Source organism: Onychostruthus taczanowskii, unplaced genomic scaffold (genome assembly GCF_017590055.1).
Source record: "Onychostruthus taczanowskii isolate IOZ18803 unplaced genomic scaffold, ASM1759005v1 scaffold119, whole genome shotgun sequence".
Lineage (NCBI taxonomy): Eukaryota > Metazoa > Chordata > Aves > Passeriformes > Passeridae > Onychostruthus > Onychostruthus taczanowskii.
Window position 1 is genome coordinate 396625 of NW_024498340.1, and position 20566 is coordinate 417190.

General features: G+C 39.6%; 1 protein-coding gene across 1 annotated transcript in view; it reads right to left on the reverse strand.

The window, feature by feature from the left end:
* Positions 1 to 20566, reverse strand: part of PHLPP1 (PH domain and leucine rich repeat protein phosphatase 1) — a 136187-nt gene that overhangs the window by 32336 nt on the left and 83285 nt on the right. Inside the window, exons 6-9 of the mRNA XM_041427786.1 lie at positions 13142 to 13308; positions 3183 to 3329; positions 2426 to 2656; positions 186 to 388 (exon numbers count right to left, since the gene is read on the reverse strand). Of these exons, the coding sequence (XP_041283720.1) occupies positions 186 to 388; positions 2426 to 2656; positions 3183 to 3329; positions 13142 to 13308 (748 nt within the window). The remainder of the gene's footprint in view (positions 1 to 185; positions 389 to 2425; positions 2657 to 3182; positions 3330 to 13141; positions 13309 to 20566) is intronic.

The following is a 20566-nucleotide window of genomic DNA, read 5'->3' on the forward strand; positions in this document are numbered from 1 at the left end:
CACAGTTCTTAGACTTCCAAATTATGTTATTATTTGGAAGTCACTTCCAAAGCTGAGCACATGTGAAACCCTTTTATCTAGGACTGTGTCAAGAACCTCCTGATTACGTGCACTGCACTCCACAAGCATCTGACAGAGAACCAGGTACAATGACAATACCACAGCTGCCCTGCAAATACACTCACCATTGCAAGAAGCATACAGAGCTTTGAGAAAATAGCCACTGATTTTGAGGGTCACCAGCTGATTCCGCTCACAGTGTAACACTTCCACGTTGTTAAAAACTGTTGCGTCCAGCTCCCCAAGTTTGTTGTCTCGCAGATCCAGTTGGGTCACATGATGCAGAAAATCTATTTCATCGGCCTCCAATCTCCTAATTGAATTCAATCTTGCAGACAAAAAAAGGAGATTAGGTGTAGTTATAAGGCAGGCTCCTGCTGACAAACCACTGCTCGCTCTACAATAAATCAGCTGCACTGGATTAAACTAGCAGGCTTTCAGGTTCTGATCAAGGTTGATTTTTAATATTTTCCCCTTTGCTATGTTACGGTTTTAATTCTTTGAAAAGCAGGATAGCTATGCTCTGTAGCGTTATCCATTATGACAAAGGAATGATGACACCAAGCTCCTTTCTAAACTACTTTGAAAAGTACTGATGAAAAGCTCTGCAAGAAGCTAAACATTACTGTGTCTATAAAAATAAAAGATGATCTGGCTGTTATTTGTGCCCAATAGTTTGAAAAAGAACAAAACCTCTACAGTTCTTGCTGGCCTATCATCTGCTGGAAAAATCCAGCACATACAACTAAGCAGCATGTATTGGAGACCCTTGCTTTACTGAAAGGCCAAACTGAGATTTATGAATTCCCATGTATTTGCTTCTCGCCTCTCCATGTTTCAAAGCAAGCAAATTCAGAGACCTGAAAATGGGTGTTGAAAGAAAACAAAGCAAATATCCAAGACAATTGGGTCTGACAGATAAAGAGGACAGGTTTTACACATCTTCACTGCAGGGCATTGACACTGTTAATACTCAGTAACTTCCCAGAAGTTATAACTGACTGAGATTATCTATAACCCCATAAAGTTTTAAGACTGCAGAGCACTCCAAAGAGATCAGTTTCAAATTCCCAGCTCTGAGCAGAACACTAAAATCAGTACAGTAACTTCTGCTGGCCCACTAAACCAGCTGAGCCCTCTCTACAGTAGATGACAGAGACTTGCAGTTCTCCTGTTGCTCCTGTTTTCCAAGCATTGTCCTCTGTAACAGTTATGTTTTTAGAGTAGCTACATCTTCCAGGTAAAAGAAAAAGGGTAATATGTCCCCTCCAACATCATCTTACCTTTTACATTTTCAATTTACAAGTAGTGCTTCTTTGTGATTTCACTGAAGCAAAGCACTTCATTGTACAGCAAGTACAATATATACATAATATATATAATAAATATTTACAATATTTATTAGCAGTTAGTGCCACAAAGAACGACTGTTCACTGCTAGGTGCAGAAAGGATGCAGCAGATGATGAGAGAGCTGGAACTGCACCACTGGAACTCATGGCCAGATCAGCCACAAGATCCCTTCTCTGAGGCCAATTTATTTGCTGTTAACATATGTTAACATATGCTGTTAACACAGACATATTTTAACCCTACCAGAAACACTTCAGAATTTACCTACCTATTTTAGCTAAGCTTATGCTAGCCCTTCCTAGATTGCAAAGTCTGACAGCTACATGGCAGTACAGTAATGTAAGTTTTATCTTACTTTAGCTCAACTATGTGGTTCCAAAATCCACAGTTATATGGGCCTCATGGTCCAGGCTCTGAATTGAGCCTTGACCAGCTGATTGCAGAACTTATCTTCCCCAAAGACCACAACAACAGATAACAAGCTCATACCAGAGCCATTTGTAATAAGGATCTCTTTGGACTCCTCTGATGGTATCAATAAAATAACATTACTTATGGTAGACAAGGTCTTTTAACACACCAACAAATATTAAAATATCTATTTTTGCCCTTTCACATTCAATGCCCTTTTCTTCACCTCACAAATCTATAACATTTCAGATAGAAGCTTTCTGGACCAGGGACTATCATGTCTATTGCATTAACACTGAAGCAACACAAACTGCAGGAATCACAAGCGTCCCAGGCTCTGTTTTGTTTGATCCTTTGGTGCAAACATCCATTTCCCCTGAAACTCATTTTTCTACCTACTGATCCCCTAAATGCTCCAACTTCCTCAAGGAAGAGTGCTAAGTCACGGCAAGTGCTGGGAGTTACATAACACCACCAGAAACATGGTTCAGTGGACAAACACAAGAGATTTACACCCAGAGGCAATTCTGACAGCCAAGGAGAAGCCATTTCAACACAAATAATTTAGGTTCACTTATTCTTCCCATTTTCTGAATACCTACCTTAAATCCACATGCTTAATATGAGGCATCCTTTTTAACACCTGTAGGTTCAGGGTATCCATGCAGTTTCCTGACATACAGAGCTTATCCATGGCAGTCAGCTTCTCCAGCACTCCAGGAATGTCAGTGAACTCGTTGAAGGACAGACTCACATAGCTGAGTTGATGAATATGCTCCAATTCATCGGGAAGGGACTGGAGAAAGTTGCCATCCAGCAAAAATGTCTGCAAGCTATTAGAAGAGGGGAAGGGAGAGTGAAGAAAACGAGTGACCTGTTAAATCATATTTCCCTCCTATAAACACACAAATCTGCTGCAGTTACAGTGACATACAATATACAAAAGGGCAGCAGAAAGAAAAATATTAATGAATAACACTGTAACGTGTGCTACAGAAGATATCCACCAAATAATTAAAAGCTTTGGCAGCCATGAAGTGTAGGCTGTTAGACAGTTCTATCTCCAGAACAACAATTTGTATGGCAGCCGAAGAACATAAGCAAGAAGGGTTAAAAGATTTTCTTCACCATGAAGGTGACCCTTGTGTCAAATGCTGCAGACTGGAAGAGCTCTGAGGCACAAAGTGTGCTTTCCTTCCATCCACAATTGCTTCCATATGGATCTACAAGCCAGTCTACTTTGACAGAACCCAGTAAGTTTAAACTATTTCTCATAGCAGGAGTACGCAGAGTCATGAAACTGCTTGTTGCCTTTGTCACTGCTGGCTGTGTATGTGAAAGTTCTAAGAAAGTACTTGCTTGTGCATTTCGCCTACAACTGCTGGAATGCTTCTGAGGGCATTGCAGGACACGTTGAGTTCAGTCAGGGTTGGGATACTGCAGACTGCCAGTGGGAAGTCTCCTAAATTATTATTCGAAAGGTTAAGGCTCTTCAATTTGGTGAATCTAAAATGAGATAAGAAAAAATAAAGGAAAGAAATAAGTAATCCACACTAAGTTGTCTCACAATGATTAATATAAGGCGAGTTTGATTATCTAAATACAAATCACATGCATTTTTAGTTTATATGCTCAGAACAACCAGGAAAACTACCAGACACTCAAATTCAACACGACTTGTAAGAGTTCACTCATGTTAAGTTGACAAAGAGAAACAGACCCTCCTGAAAATTAAATGCATTTTCCAATGAGTGTAACAGAACAAATCCCTTGCCATCTGTGGCATCTCACCCTGTACTAAAGCATTGCTATTTTCCTGAACCCATTTTTTGGTAGTAAAACTACCCTTAGTTTTACTATCAAAGGAGCAGGAAATTCTCAGACTATTTGAAAACTAATTTTTTTGTGGTACTGCTGACCTGTGCGCTCAGACCATTCATGTTTGCCTTCCAAACAAAAATTATCATTAGAATAGACTATTTGGAATACAAGTGGGAAATGTGCTGAATTAAAACAGAATTTAGCACTGCTTCTGTAGTGACAGAGGCAAAATTTTGTCCTTGACACGTCACAGAACTCTTTAAAGCCCCTTGGTTTATGACATCAGCCAAAAAAAAGCAACTTGCAAGTGTTTGCCTTACTAAAAATGACCAAAAGCATTTAAACAAAAAACCCAAGAACAGGACAATCCAATTAGCCAGCCTGCATGTTCAGCAACATTATTATGGTTGCCTGACAACCACTGGGAGGTGTGCCTAAAGCCAAGTAAAAGGATGAATGAAAAGATCTGTGTCAGATTCCGAGAGATGGGAGGAAGTTTCTTTTCTGGCACAGCTTATACCAGGACATTTTATCTGGACTTAATTTTCCCTTCATTAAGGATCAAGTCCTTTATTTGTGTGAGCAGACTTTTATATAACTTGGCAATGGAAGCAAAACTGCACCCATGAGTGCTGCTATTCCACATAAAAGTAATCTCCAGCAGCATGTGCCAGTGTCTTCATAGCCTCTGTATCAGCCCATTCCTACCTCAGAGAACTTTGTCCTCCTCTTCCCTAGCAGCTACTGCAATCAACTGGCACACACCTTCAGTATTGCCTAAATCAAACTCATGTCACTGACTAAAATTCAATTGAAAACGTAAGCAGTGGCTTAATATGGTACTTCGCTGAGAGCTGCTGAGCCCCAAAGGCAGGCTGTAAACACATATAGCATTGACACAGGCTTGCAGCAAGCAAGGGAATGCTGCACTCTCTAGTGCTATTTTGGTGCAATGATGGCACGAAAAAAACCCCAGAAAAATCATTGCCAGAGTTATCACAAATTTTGAACACCCTGTGCCATGCTGGAGGCAGAAGGAGTTTGGAACAAAGTTAGATGGAGACTAAAGGAAATCTTGCAATCAAATTAGTGCTGCAGGGGAAAAAATATTGTGCAGAAGCAATGACTAGCCTATCTCTAAAGGGAGAACTGCAAAAGGAGGCAAGTGTAATGGAGGCAAGGGTAAGTTAGTAAGGGCTGCTAGCCAGAAAAATAAATATGCATATTTTAAACACTTTACCATCATACTCCTCTGTTTTGAAAGAAAGGACTTAAAAATCTTGACCTAAAACTGAGACACACAATCCCACATTTATCTTGAAGATAACTGTAGAGTTAGGGCACAAATATACTGCCTAAAATTTGGGGTGCTTCTGCGGTGGAACAGCTGTCCCACATCATGCTCAAAGTTAGCTGCAAATACAAACAAGAGTGCTCCAAGCACTGGATTCTGAGCCTTTAGAATAATTTCTCCCACTATTTACGCAAGTACAAAAAAAAAGTGAAAATGGGAAGATTAAGTCAAAATAACTCAGCTGCTGGAGAAACACCAAAATGTAATCTTTCCAATTTTCAAGCCAACCATGAAAAAAAGAATTAACTCATTTAAAAACCACAGCGAGGCTACAGCCTTTACCTCTGTCACTCTGTAGTCTCAAAAGGATAGTCTCAGGGCTTTTGTCCACTAAACAATCTACTAGAAGATCCCAAACACAACCTTGAGATAAAATTACAGAAGATCAAACTAACAGAGGAAAGAGTACTGGGGCAGCAGGTGGTAAAGGAAGCTAAGAAATACAATAACTCCAGTGTCATGTTCAGCTTCAAGGTTTTCTGCATACATTCTTGTGCATATCTGCCCTAGGTCAAAGAGGAAGAGGGGAAAAAAAGTTCCCCCTACACAATGTATCTGGATTACATCTCTACTACTCTAATGTATGTTGTAATGTGTGCTTAAAGGTCTTTGGTGAGTAATCTAACTACTCAGGACACAAACTGATCTGGTTAACAGGCCTATGAAGTGCATAAGTGAGGATGCATCCAGTATTGGATACACTCATACAAAATGCACATGGAAGTGCACATCAAAAATCCACAAATGAAAGTTCATTGTTGAATCACATTTACAGAAACGCTGAAAGACAGACACCATAGTCTTAGTTAAAGTTAAGAGACTATTCTAAGACATCTGGCTGGAAGAGGTATTTTCTTCCCCTGTTGCAAGCATGTTCATTTAGAAAATGCTAAAGTAGTATTTCTTCTCATGGAGCACTGTCAAGTGCAGAACATTACTGAGCCAAACTAGCAGACATTTGCTCTAAGTTAAGATCTAAGTCTACTTCTCATCTTTGGCTACTCTCTTCACACTATCCACATCACAAACATGCCAGTGTACTTCTGTTATGGAGCACTGCCACACTGCACATTTAAAATGCTGAATTGTTTATAGAGCTTCTTATATCTAGACAGATTTACAGTCAGTCACACCAGTATCACATCACACTTGTATATCACATCAATATAAATAAGGTAGGAGAGAAGTATTTTACAGACTCAAGGTTTCTGCTGCAGCTGAGTTTGCAAAGCATCAGGCTTCCAACAGATTTTACAAAGCAACATCTTTGCTGTTTTCTCACATCCAAATCTTTACTCTTGTCAGAAGCAGGCACACACATCAATGCTGCCCACGTGGCATTGCTAGAAATAAAAAAAGGCACAACATTGCTCGTGTGAGGCATGACAATGTAATAGCCTCATATCAAGTCCATACATATGCTTTTCATCCTTCTTCCACGGTTCCAGACTTTGTTATCTCTTAGTAAAAGTCAACCTGAATGAAGAACAGCATCTCTCAATACACTACGCTCAGTTAGCTTACTAAGCTTTCTATTGTAATGGCCAATACATAAACACTTACTTTGCTGAACAAAAATAGCCCTACTTTAAGCTAGAGCAAAAAGTGTTGACATGTCAACCCTTGGATTTAAACATGCAATATGACTGAACACTAATTGCCCTAATTGAGCCAAAAACTGCCCACTTATTAATCCTGAAGCTGCCACTTCAGGAAGGGCTTTAGTTTGACATATGAAAAATATGGAGAGGGACTAGCAAGAAGTTTGCATCACAGCAGAGGAATGAACTACTGACGGGCTAATTTCAAATTCAGATCTACCTGGTGTGAACAGAAGAGTAATTTCCATTACACAGCAGAGGAATTTCCAGTATAGCATTTGTGTTCCACTATCTTTGGGGCAAGGGGAATAGTGTATTCCAACTGGTGGCCATACACAATCAAAGAAATCCAGCCATAACAGGCTCATCTGACAAAACTGGTCTTGCCCTACCCTTACCAAAAACAATTAAAAAGCAGTATTTTACTTCACCTGTAAGGGAAGGCATGGCTTAATAAAAAACTCAGTCTAAGGAAAGCAATCACTTTCCCAAACCTATCTCCAGAACCTGGGCTCTCATGACTATGCTGTGGTTACAGCTCAATATTATTTTCAAGCATCAACGTAAGGGTCCCTCATTTTCAGCACCATTTCTGAGCAGAACAGTGCTTGCCTTGCAGTGCTGTGACAAGTTTTAGAACCAAACTAAAACTTACCACCTTCTTGAGCACCTGCTATTCTGGCCACTTAACCACAAAGAGAATTTCTAAAATTCTGCCATGGCAATTTCCTCCTTAGAAATAAAAGGTGCAAATTACTCTCTTTCTGTAGTTGTGTTGGATTACCCTCCGTGGCCTTACTGCCTAAGGGAGTTGCTAGCCTAGTGACAGAAATACTGTCATAGCATTCCCTTTCCAGAAAGGTGTCATTGCAGAAGTCCTAAATTAGTAATATAATTCAAATGAACAAATAATCAGATGTTAAGTCAAATTCAGACTACCTCCAAACCTAACAATAATAAAGCTTTTATTATATTACATGGTTGGTAGGAGTACCATAAAGACAGGAAAACCAAGTGTATGGGTTTTGTTAGTGGAAATAACTTGAACCTACACTACTACACAATGCAGCTCTCAGTTTCTGCACATACCTACCACACACTGCTTCATATGGGGAGAAAGGACAAAATTCTTAGGAAAAAGTAGTGAAAATATACTCACTTCCTCTCTACTGGAAATTTATAGTGGAAATACAAAAGCATTAACTAGGGGTGGACTTTCAAACTGAAACATGTTTAACTACATGAAAAGGAACCCCTTACTTTGGAAGCCATATCCAGAAAAACTAGACAAATAAACTGGAGACTGATACACAATAACTGGATTCCATACACAGGTTCACTTCTTAAAACATTACCTCGAAGAGAGACTGCTGTACTTAGCCCTACAGTTCACTAAAGTGAATCCAATTAATCCAAGTGCAATTTCTACTTTTAGACTACACTATTTTAAAAGCATATATCTCTTACTGCCATTTATTTCTTTCACACCACTATTAACTGTTCCAATTTAAAAAATAAAATTAAAAAAAATTCAATGTGTTTCAGGCATTAAACCGATTTTGCAATTGTCTTCACTTAGTCATTTGCAGACACTTAATTTTACAATTTAATTGTTCTTTAATTAAGTGTCACTGATTTTTTGCTGGGTGTTCACAAGGGCACTTTCTAGAGATTAAAAAGATACATGAGTTAAGGAGAACACAGTCATGAAGGATTGGAAAGATGCACTAACAAAAGCACACTCTTTTTTTCAATGTCTTTACAAGCTGGATAAAACCCATGAAGGTTTGGAAAGGTGCACTAACAAAAGCAAACTCTTTTTTCAATGTCTTTACAAGCTGGATAAAACAAAAGCAGTGAAGTTATGTAAACAACAAACTCCAAAATGCCATCTTTAGCATTACAAATTTTTTTTTTAAATTCCAAAGCTACAGAGATAAAATAAGTGTAGCATTAAAATACAGAAAGCACTGGATGGGGTTTGTTGTTAGTAGACCTCTGGCTGTCAATACCACACCAACCTTTCCTCTTGCCCTGTTACTTAAATAGCTGCACTTCAGTGTTTGACTTTAAATGAAAGAGAAGAAACTGTATGGAAGTAAGGTTTCCTCCTCTCCAAGACCAACAGTTGCAAGAAGCAGCTCCCTGCATCTTCACACACCATGGAACAAGCAAGGTTAGAATGCTTCACATACTAGAATACGTTTGAATATCAACAAAAACGCACCCAAAACCCAAACCACTAGCCCTAAAAAGAAACCACCCAAAAAAACCCCCCAAAAAAACCAAACCGAAACAACAAAAAAAACCAAAAAAAGGCAAAAAACCCACCACCCAAACAAAAACAAAATCACAAAAATCCAAACCCCAGAAACACCACCAAGAACACAAAGAAAAAAACCTCCTCAAAACCCAAACATACACCCCCTAAAATAAAGTGGGGAGAAAAAAAGAGAAAGCTCAAATCTTTTCCAGTGCATCTACTGGCAGTGCCCCTGTGGGGCCTGACAAGGAGGTAGGTGTATAATTGACATTCATTAAACCATTCACCTTTCTCCACTAACCTCAGTTTCATACAGTAATAGCAATAATCATAAGGAGTACCTCAAGGCACTTTGAGGCCAACCAAGGGGCAGGCTGGAGACCTTCCTCCCTGCTCCTCAATCTCTAGGTACAAGCTAAGCTCAAACTGCATCTCACACTGACTTCCAGCAATCCTGTGTCCTGTGTTCATACCAGTTAGGTTGGCAATACTGGCTGCCCCTTGCTTCCAAGTGTTCTCTGAACAAAGATCACATTTTAAATTACCTCCTTATTGCACAACGAATTTGTAAGGAGGATTTAGTTTGAGGTTGCCTGAAATCCTGGGTTTTCAAATAAAATTACAAGGGATTTCACAAACACTTGCATCAGTAATTCAGAGTGCTCTAGCCTTCTCGTAACTAGAGATTCATCTTCAAGTTTCTGCCACTAGCCCCAAAGACTTTCACCCTAGATGCCATAGAAGGCAGTGCATTTCTATAAGGGCTCTGGGAGAAAAACTATACCAACTCATCTTAAGATAAAAATCTGTATAATCACTGTTAACAATTAACACAATCAGAATAATAATTCATTCTTTAGCTAAAACTCGCAAGCATAATTTTATTTTTAAAACAACTTTGTGTCTTCCTATATCTCCATTTTCTTTTTCTTATTTTTCTTTTAAATTTGCAACAGTCTTATCTTAAAAATCTATATAATGATAACTTAGTTTTCAACATTAACAAGAAAATAATATTCTTGATGCCAACCACTTTTTCCAACAACACCAACTGACACAATTACTTATAAAGATGAAGTGTTCTCAGTCCAGTGAAGCAGAGCAACAGTAAATTAAGACTATGTTCTATGCTTTTGCCTCAAATTCAGAGCAAAAGTACTCTGCAAAATTAGCAAGCCTGAACTCTTCCTAGAACTTCAACCAGGGAATATCCTCTCCTCCAAAAGAGAAACATACTTTCCTGTAGTTTTAGAGAAGATTCTGTGAAGGAGAACAAGTAGCATCATTTCCTATTTTTTTCAGTACAGATGAATTTTCAGATGGCTTACTTGTATATATAGCATGAAAGATGTATTCCCTGATAAGCAGGGAAAAAAATAGAGGTTGCTGTATTTACATTTCAATATTCAGAGTGTTCAGTTATGGAAGTTCACAGCTGCAGAGCATCAACAGCAACAAAAGGGGGTTGAGTGGACAGTAAAGCAAGTAGAAGTGCAGCTACTGGGAAAAAAGTACATCTACACCTCTTTACACCTTCAGATGCCATTTACTGATCAGGACTAAACATTTTATTCACAAATGCAACAAATGATATTTTAAAAACTGAAAGAAGCAACTGCATAAACAAAACCAGAAATTCCTTTTTTTCCCCAATACATTCCTGACTGTACCTGCCGTGTCAGTACACTAGTCAGCACGTCATTACTATGACCCAGCTGCTTGCAAATCTCCTCAGTGGGTGGCTGAAAAGTTGGTATTTTATCATGTCTTTGACACACCTGTTCTGAAATCCAGCATTCATTAAATTACCACCAAAAGTTATTTATTAAGAGGAATTGCAGCACCAAGAAGTGCTTAGAGCAAGACGAATTTTCCTAGACTGCCTTGCTAACCAGGTTTTACTTTAAAATTGTACCAGGAAGGGTAGGTATGTAAATGCCAATGTGTTTTGTTCAGAACATCCAAGCACATGACTATTTTGGAGCCTTAAATACCTGTAGGCTTGATTCAGTGGTGCTGTGCCTCATATGCAGCTCCAATTTAGCAATTGAGAATTTTGAGAATTTGTAGAAAAGCCAACAGTACCAAATCAGAACAGCACAGATTCTGTACTTGCTTTCCTGTGATTTCAAAGAATATGGTGAACAAAAAAAGACTTTTGGTTTATTCAGTAAAGTTTTACCTTGTGCAACCCCTATAAATCTGAAAATGGTTTTATGGAATTGGTTTAAAAAAGAAACAATAAATAAATCAAATGTGTGTTCACAGGAACAACAAACTTCACTTGACACATATTTTGATACTGGGTTTCACTAATAATTTCGAAACATACAGTGCTCTCCTCTTTCTAGGTATTTGTGTGTTTACTCACTAGAGAAAAGCAGACTTACTAGCAGTCAATCTGGCTCAAAGCTTTTTGGGAACTCAAGTACAGCTCAAGTTTTCCCACCCAAAGGAGAAGCCAGTTCTGTGTTTCTTGGGGCAGGAAGGAGAATGGCTTGGAACACACTCCAGGGTCATGCTCATGCTTTTGCTGCAGTATGGAGGCAAAAGACAACCAGTGGAACATCACTTTTCCAAACCTTCAGCAGGAACTACCACTACTTCACAGAGCCCTTCCCACTGGCACAGCAATGCAAACAGCTTCCTCCAGCTACTCATTCTCTGGGCGATGCTACCTGTCCTGGGTGAAGATAAGGCTGGAGGGCATCAAGCAGACAAAGGGAAATATCAAGGGCAGGAGTTTCTGATGCACCAACTCAGATACACCAAAACAGTGCTGTGTAACCTAATTTTTTTTCTCCAGAAGTTCCCAGATCTGCTTCATGCCTTTTTGCCAAGCTCAAAAAAATGGAAGCAGAGCAGAATATTACTTGCTTACAGAATAGGGCCAGCTCACAGAAGAACGAGACAATAAGTTTTACACCACTTCAGGAATATGCCACTTCTCCAGATTCTCCTCATCTCAGAAGAATTTCAGAATACAGGAGAGTTGTATTTTGTATATGAACTCTTTCACTCTTTTGTGTTCAGCCTCATGTTAGTAAGAAAAAATTTAACGGTTTGTTAACTATCAGCAAGACTCATCAGCTGTTCCCACAACTGCAATACCAAGAGAACATTAAACAGAGAATGAACACTGCCCATCACATTAATTATCAATGCTTTCTAATACCAAACAGAATTAGTTGCAGGTACATGGACAAATCCAGATCTATTCCAAACAGAAATTCACTGTAGGTACATGAACAAAGCACAATCAAGTATCTCCTTTACACTTTCTGATATTTAAAAAGGAAAAATTGTAAGAAGACATTAAAATAAGAGACATTGATTATTTGTCCATGTTCATCGCTAGCTTATGCTGAAATTCCACTTGCTATCTGGAGACTTATGCTGTCAGAATTCCTCTCCAGACTGTGCTCATAAGGTCTTGAAATAGCTGCCTGCTGTGTTTGTGAAGCAGACTTGCTGGGTTCATTCATCTTTCATTATGCCAGATTTTTTGTTTTTCCAAAATGAAATTGGAATGATTTAAAAATACAACAGCCCACATAATCCATCTTGTACTTTTCGGTTGTTTTTCGAAGAGGAAGGGATTTAGAAATGTGGTTTAAAACATTTTGTTTGAACAGCACCATCCACAAATACAATCCTGAGGTACTTTGCAATTCACTTAGCACTGAAATTAAAATCACAGCTTTATATTCAGTATGGGAACATTCACCTTTGTGAACACAGAAAGGCTGCTGATTCCACAGAACACATACATTAAATCATTCTGCACCAATCATGCTGCTGTCTACCCATTTGTTACACTCTTTGATGAGCTGCAGTGGAAAGAACTCAAAGGTCACAGATACTGAACCAGACTGAATTTATGAAATCAGGGCTTCTTTTGCTTGAGGGGGCTAACAGAAAACTTCTTCACTTGGTCACATGCAGTACTGTACCTACCTAGAATGGCTGCCTTTGGTGTGCAGCTCACCAACTCATACTCACACGAGTCAAAGGCTCAGGAACTACAGTCTGGCCTCAGCAGGTAGATAAAAACACATTATGAAAATTGCATTTTGAGCTGAAAATATCCTTCTATTTACAAGAAAAACGTGAAGTTCCTTATGAAAGCCAGTCTGTTTCTAACACACAAAGTTAACCAATTTCTGAAGCATTACAGTCAGGCCAATGTTCCACAAGAGGAGGTAGTAATTTTTAGGAAAGTTCCTGCAGATCATGGCTCCAAGGACAGAGGAAGAGTAGTAGAACGATACTACTTTACCTTTGTAATTCACTAAGCGCTCCACTTGTGGATGGGCTGGGGTTTAGCCTCAGGAAGTTCTGCTTTAAATTGAGATGAGTGAGGTCTTGGCTATAAAACAGGTTGGCAGGCAGGTGCTCCAAGCTGCAGCATGAAAGATCCACTGAGCTGATGCGTTGTGATGCAACCTGGAAGTCAAGTACAACACCAGTATATTAATATAGTAATAAAAAAAAAGCTAAAATTTCCTTCACCCCTACCAGCACAAGATAAACTGTTTTTTAAGCACAGCAGAAGCCAGTGTTGGCATATATAGCTAATCTAACACAGTTTACATAATTGCTGCAAGTTATGCCATGATCTCTTTCTTGGCTTCAGTGCTTAGACCAGGTCTACAGATGACTAGCAGGGAGAAAAGGTTTGTCAAATTAATAGGTGAAAATAATCTATTTTCATTTATGAAGCTATGCAATACTTTACAACCAGAAAAAAAATTGACATGAGCTTTAGTTTAGTCTTTGGGTAGGCAATCCCTCCTCCAAGTGAGTGGAAGTGAAGGGTTAGCAGTCATCACCATTGCCTTGGTTTCATACATCCAAGATGGGTATCAAATGGCAGAAGAAGAGTTATCCCATTTACACCTTACTGAAGAGAAAAAATAACCCATCAGCAAAGCACCAAGCACTCATTTCTTCTCAATGAATTAGAAGATTGTCCAAAAGTGATAAAAAATAAGACAAAACCAAAACGGAGATTTGGAGGCTTAACACTGTTTTCTAGAAAGAGGAAGGTAAAACAAACACAATCTATAGAGGCTAAAAAAACCATATCACCTAGCACTATATATATATTTATAGCTAGCTAGGAATACCTATAGGTCATTCCACAGAGACCTATAGGTAACTTTTTCAAGTAACAGCAATACTCCCCTTTCTGTATCTCTAGGATACACCTCAGTGAACTGCATCTTCCTGTTTTACTTATTTACTAAACTTTTCTAAAAATAAATAAAATATCACCAGCAGAATCAAAAACAAACCCAAGGCTGCAATGTAGAATGCTTATATCTTCTGTTGTACACTACTAAAAATCTTTTACAAAGCAGTGTACGACAGAAATGCTACATGGCAAAGCACAACACAGTAATGCAAGGCAGCGGGGATGGTGGGCAAGGAAGAGGTGCCAAATGCTAGAAGAAGGAGAGGCATTTTTGGAGCAGGCATGGCTGGACCAAAGGAAGAGAAGTAAACAACTTCACCACCATTTTAGATTTCTGGGACCACATCAAGAGTGCTCCAACAGTTATGGTGCTCTGTCAGCTGCTCACACTAAAAGCAGCTATTGTTTCACTGGCCTTTTATGCTGGGATTCTGGAGGTACAAACACCACATCTAAAGGGCAAAAAGAGAAGAAGACCCAACAACTCCTTATCAATGCCTGGTGACATAAGAGCTTCTCAACTCTGATGAAGGCCACACCACTCAACCTTCTGTGCAGAGATCGAGTCCCTGCCACGAGGTACTCTGAAACTAAAGGCGTTGAGGAGGTAGCTTGCCACTGAAAGGAATGCCACAGAAATGTTTTTTCCTCTCTCCAATGCAAGGTGCACAGGCCTTAGGATAGGTGGTTGCTATTATAAACACACAGCCATAAGCGTCAAGGGGAACAGACACTGCAGTGTTTTTCTTCAACACAACCGTTAATATTCCAGCCCTCCCACATCCATGAAAACGCGTGAAGTTTTGTTACTCAATTAGTTCAGTCCTTTTGGTACTGTAGCTCGTATTTTTCTTCCCCTTTTAGAAGAAGACAAGAATTATGCATAGGCTACACTGAGCAGTCGTCTCTGAATGCTGGGTATTCAGTCTGTTTATGCCCAGTACTGCACAGTTCTGATCCCACTGTTGACACCCGTCAGATTTAAAAGGAAGAATATTTAATTTCAGGTGTAACACTTGTATACGCTGTTGCTCCAACTACTTGTTTGGAATGTGATATGAACAGCAATAAGCAATCCAGCAGTGCTTAGCAAGGCTCATTACTCTAAAAATATCTCAAGAACCAGAAATGGTAACTCTGAGTGGGAATCATGATAATGCAGCCAAACAAAATCAAATATACAAATTCTACTGTTGCCCACAAAAAGGATGCAAATCCTTTCTTAAAACTGTCAAACCCTGAGAAATAAATCCAGTTAAAATTAATTTTGTCCATACAGGTTGTATGTACTGGTTATTTTTTGACTTGTTTTTAAGAGAACACATTATTATACAAAGCATTTAATTAATATTTTCTCAGAATTGACAAATATTGAATGATGCTTTTACCAGAGAGATAACTGTAAAAGTAAAAACCATTCTTTTAAAAGGTCTTAGTTCTGGAATCAACTGTAATTTTATCAAAGTCTTTCTGTTACCAAACAGTACTCCAAGAATTAACTCCCAAATTGTTACAAGGAAGGCTCATATAAACACACATTCTCACAGGCTTTTCTCATCAAAAAATTTCTCTTTCCATTGCTCAATACTGTTTCTATAACAAATTCCTACAGAATAGAACAGGATTTAAAAAAAAAAAGTGTAACAAAGGAGAACATAATTTTAATACTTTCTTTCATTGACCAGAAATTTTCATCAGCAGTTATTTTGAAGTTGAATATCAAAATTCTGAGATCATGTTTTTCTGAAATCAATCAATCTTGCAATTGTCTATAATTGACTTCAATATAGCAAGAGACTGCACATGCCTGAGTTTGCTATTGTTTATTAGAAGCAAAGATTTTTTTTTTCCAAAAGACTATGCAGTTCTTTAAGAAAGCACTGGGTTTCCCTGACTCACTGCAAAGAATCACCGCAGAGATCAGCTGAGAAAATGCTGAGTAGAATATACTTCACACTCAAAGAATAAAATGCATCTGGAGAAAAGGACATTATCTGCAGAAATTCATGCTTCCACTGGAAGAAAACAAAATAAAAAAATTCCACTGTAAATAAATATCCCAACGAGTTATCTGGGCTGTGTTCAACACATCCATGCTCCTCCAAAAATTGTGAAGAGAGTTGGTGTGGCAGCACTGCTAGAGGGAATGGCTTTCTGGATACACAGGGAACCTGCCTTAAGTGCCTGTTACGGTTTGGGGTTTTTCTTGTGGAAGACTCTTAAGCTGTTTGATATGCTATATGTACATACATAAAAATAAAACCACAAGCAGCACAATTCAAAACTCCACAGGCAGAAGCTGCCACGGCCCAAACCAATCCCTCTCAAATGTGTTCTCATCACATGCCAAACTGCACAGACCCCTCAGACTTGTGTCACACGAAACCACTGCTGCATTTCCAGCCCCAATAACACTGAGGAAATGGCTGGGGCAGTGACCTTCTCGGAAGATGGCACATGACAAGCTCTCAATGACAGGAGCTACAGCAGGAGCTGCAGAGTCAATGCTTGTCCCTGCAAGACGTGCAACATTTGACACCCATGCAGCTCAAACACAAAGCAACATCTCACTCTTCTTTGAAGTCTGTTTTTCAGTTGGGATATTTAATCATCAAAAAATATAAATAAACAATATGAAATATGCTATTTTCTCCATTCCCTGGATATGACTTTTAAATATTTTGCAGTCTGTCATTGCATTGCAATGTCCCCCACTGTAATATCAGAAGAGTAGTAATAGGATAAGACCACAATGAACTTTGCACATCAAACCACAAAGTCCAAGGGAAGATTTTTTTCCTGTTTCTTTTGCAACCTCAGTTATGCATCCTAGGCCTACACTGTTCTATCTTTTTTCAGTCTTCAGATAAATATGGCAAGCTAACTGTAGTTTTGAAGAAGTGATAGACAATGTAGCACATGTACTACAAAAAGCCCTAGGTCTACCCACTGCAAACACCAAAACCCTGTAATTGTGCTTTTAATTTTCCCACAGCAGCAACAAAATGCAGATTTATTCTACAAATACCACCACAAAAAATGATGTTGCAGAGTGCTCTCCCTCCCTTAGGTAGTATGCCTTCTGCTCCTCCTCACCTGAGAGCTGCACACATGCCAAAGAAACAGGAGTCTCCCTAATACCAAAATTCACTTTTACACATGTTACTTGTGCCACAATACACCTACAAATAAAAACAACTATTCCAAAAAGCCAGCAGTACCCTCTGATGCCTAGATTCCAGGCACCACTACAAATAAGAGATTTGCCAAAGTGTTTTGATTTTATTTTTTTCTTTACTTATTATTTTTTAAAAGGAAACAGTATTCCAAGACCTATGAAAACACAGGATGGGTTCACTGTAAATCTTTATCAGCTGGCAACAAAAATACAGAAAAACACTCGCATCAACCCATATTCTTGTTTTTTGCTACACAGGGCTGAAAAACCACTTTGCTTTGTCCATCAGCATAATGACACCTCTGTCACTGAGCTATGCAACAAGACTGATTATGGCCGTTGTTTTAAAGCCTTGGCTATACTACAAAAATGATCTGTTGCTGACAATGGATGTCAGCAATGGGCACAGCTGAACCCAGCTGTATGGACAAGCACAAGTCTTGTTTACACAAGGACATCTTTTGGTGTGACCTGTGGTGTGAATTTAAACCAATGCAATTATGTCTTTTTCCTGTTTACCCTCACCCCATTACCTATAGCTCCATTCAGATAAGAAATTACTGCTTAGGACTTCAACAGAAGACAAAATAGCAAAACAGCCCACACTGTAAAGGCAGCCAAATTCCCAGTCTGTTTGAACTGAGTTGACAGTGTTAAATTATACCTGCTGTAGACATGCAATACAAAGGCAGTTTAATTTTTCTCCTTTAGGATTTGTTTTTAAACAGTTTGATAATCATCACATCCCACCAAGTCCTGCATAAGCCTTAACTAAACAGTGATACATCGCCTTGAAATACCTAAACTAACTTGGAGCAAACAGGTTCTTCTCACTTCAGAACTTACCTTGCTTCAATCCTCCTTTCTATTGAAACATCAAAGCCCTGCTCAGCAGAGGCTCCCTCCACTGAGCTGAAGTCCACAGCCAGGAAGCACATTGGTGTCCTCAGCCACAGCCAAGAGCTGAGAAACTCTTTAGCCTGGTAAACAATCTAATGCCAAAAAACTTAATGAAGGGGAGGGGGAAAAAAAACATTGGCTTTAAAGCCATGTATTTTCATTTTTAAATGACAGCTGTTAAAATGGGTGCAGCCCAAGGGTAAAAGGTACTGTCTTTTCTGGCATCTCCTTTTTGTTTTCTTTCAAATGTTAAATTAGATAGACGCCAACTCAAGCTAAGGGCCTCACACAGAAAATATAAAACCCAGCAAAGGGTTTTTTTGAAAGCCTGTCACTCAGATCCACAAACCCAACAGGCACTGCCACAGGTCAGAGCAGTAATTCCCTCTTAAGAGCAGGGCAGAAGTGCACGCCAGTGCGGCAGCACCCACAGGGCACTCTTGCCCCATCTCTCCTCTGCAGGTGAAGCAGCCAAAAGCCTCTGGTACAAACACCTCATGCCAGCAAGATTCAGGGGAACAAAAATAATTTAAACTTGTCCATACTCTGCTCTCTTTATCTCTGTACAAAGTTTTATAAACAAACAGGTCACTTCTACTTTTGGCCTTTGTGCAAACCCCTAACAACTGAAAACAGCATTAGCAAACGTGTGGGATGGGGGAAATGTGAAGGGGATTAGCCAGAAGTTGGGCTCCCTTACTTTTCATGATAGAAGACCAGGAAAAAATTCACAGATGCGAAAGCCAGTGACCCAAGTTTAGCATAAAGATCTTGAGAGCAAGAATTTGACAAATAAGATGACATTCATCATCTGTCATTTCAAAATGCTGGGTAGTATCTGAAGTCATTACCACAATATGAGTACTTTTGTTCCTCCTGGAGGAAAAGTAGTCCTCTTCTAGAGATAATGTAGTGGTATCAGTATTACCCAGAGAATGATATCAACTCTGTACCTTGGTGGCAGTCACACTGGGATGCTCATACTGAGATCCCTGCAAGGACAAGGCTTAAGATGTAACTTAGAGTTAAGTGACAGTAACTAGCTGTTGCATTAAGCTACTTGTAATTCAGACGTGACTCTCCATTCGGTGGAGAAAGGAGTATTAACATCCTTAAAACAGCTTGACTGAAAATAATTCATTTGTAAATACTGCCAAAGAGGTGACAGTCTCATAAAAATTAAGAAAACACCCTTTTCTTCTTACTATTCCTGTTAGATTTATTTATTTACAAAGATAAGCTGCTGTACTACCAAGCATGCAGACTTTGCAATGAGCAGCCCTCCAGCAAGGACTGTCTTTCAGCATTTTTTCATTTCAGCATGGGAAAATCACGCAGCAGACCCTCATGGAAGCACTACTAAAGCACATACAAAATACTAAGTGCAAATCATGCCTGGCCAGTCTGGTGGCTTTCTTATGACAGAGTGACTGCAGCACTCAGCAAGGGAAGACCAACCAGTGTCATTCACCTGCACCTCCCTAAGGCCTTCAACACAGTCCCACACAACACCCTTATCTCCAAACCATGAAGACATGTATTTGAAGGGTAGACTATTTAGCAGATAAGGAATTGGTGGATGGATGCAGCCAAAGTTGTGGTAAATGGCTCTCTGTCAGGTGGAAGGTAGTGGCCCTCAGGATCACAGGTCTTGTGATTGGTGCTCTCCAATGTCTTTATCAATGAGATAGTGAGATCAAGTGCACCCTCAGCAAGCTTACAGATAACAGAAGGAAGAGAAGCCATCCAGAGGGGCCTGGACAAACTTGAAAAGTGGACCTGCAAGAGCTCAAGAAGTTTAGGAAGTCCAGGTCCCAGGAGCTGCACCAGAGTCAGAAGGTGACCCCAGATGTAAGTACGGACTGGTAGAAGTCATCACTGAGAGCAGTCCTGTGGAGGGGGAACTTGGGGTTCTGGTTGATGAGAAGCCACACATGAACCAACAATGTGCACTCACAGCCAGGGAGGCCAACTACAGGCTGGGCTGCATGAAAAGGGATGTGGCCAGGAGGGCAAGGGAGATGATTCTCCCCTTCTACTCTGCCCTTGTGAGACCCAGCTTGGAGTGCTGCATCCAGGTCTAAGGTCTCTAACACAATAAAGACTTGAACTTTTTAAGCATATTCAGAGGAAGGCCACAAAGATAATCCAAGGTTGCTCAGAGACGCTGCAGATGCCCCGTCCCTGGAAGTGTTCAAAGTCCAGTTGTATGGGGCTTTGAGCAACCTGGTCTACTGGAAGGTGTCCCTGCCCATGATGGGAATTTCTTAACTACATAATCTTTAAGGTTTCTTCCAACTCAAACCATTCTATGATATACTATAGATTTCAGACTCTTGCCAGTAAGATTTACACTGGAAGTTCACTTGTGTGAGTCTCCCCAGTCCCACATGGAGAGGGTGGTAGGGTTTTTTAGTTTGTGTTAAGCA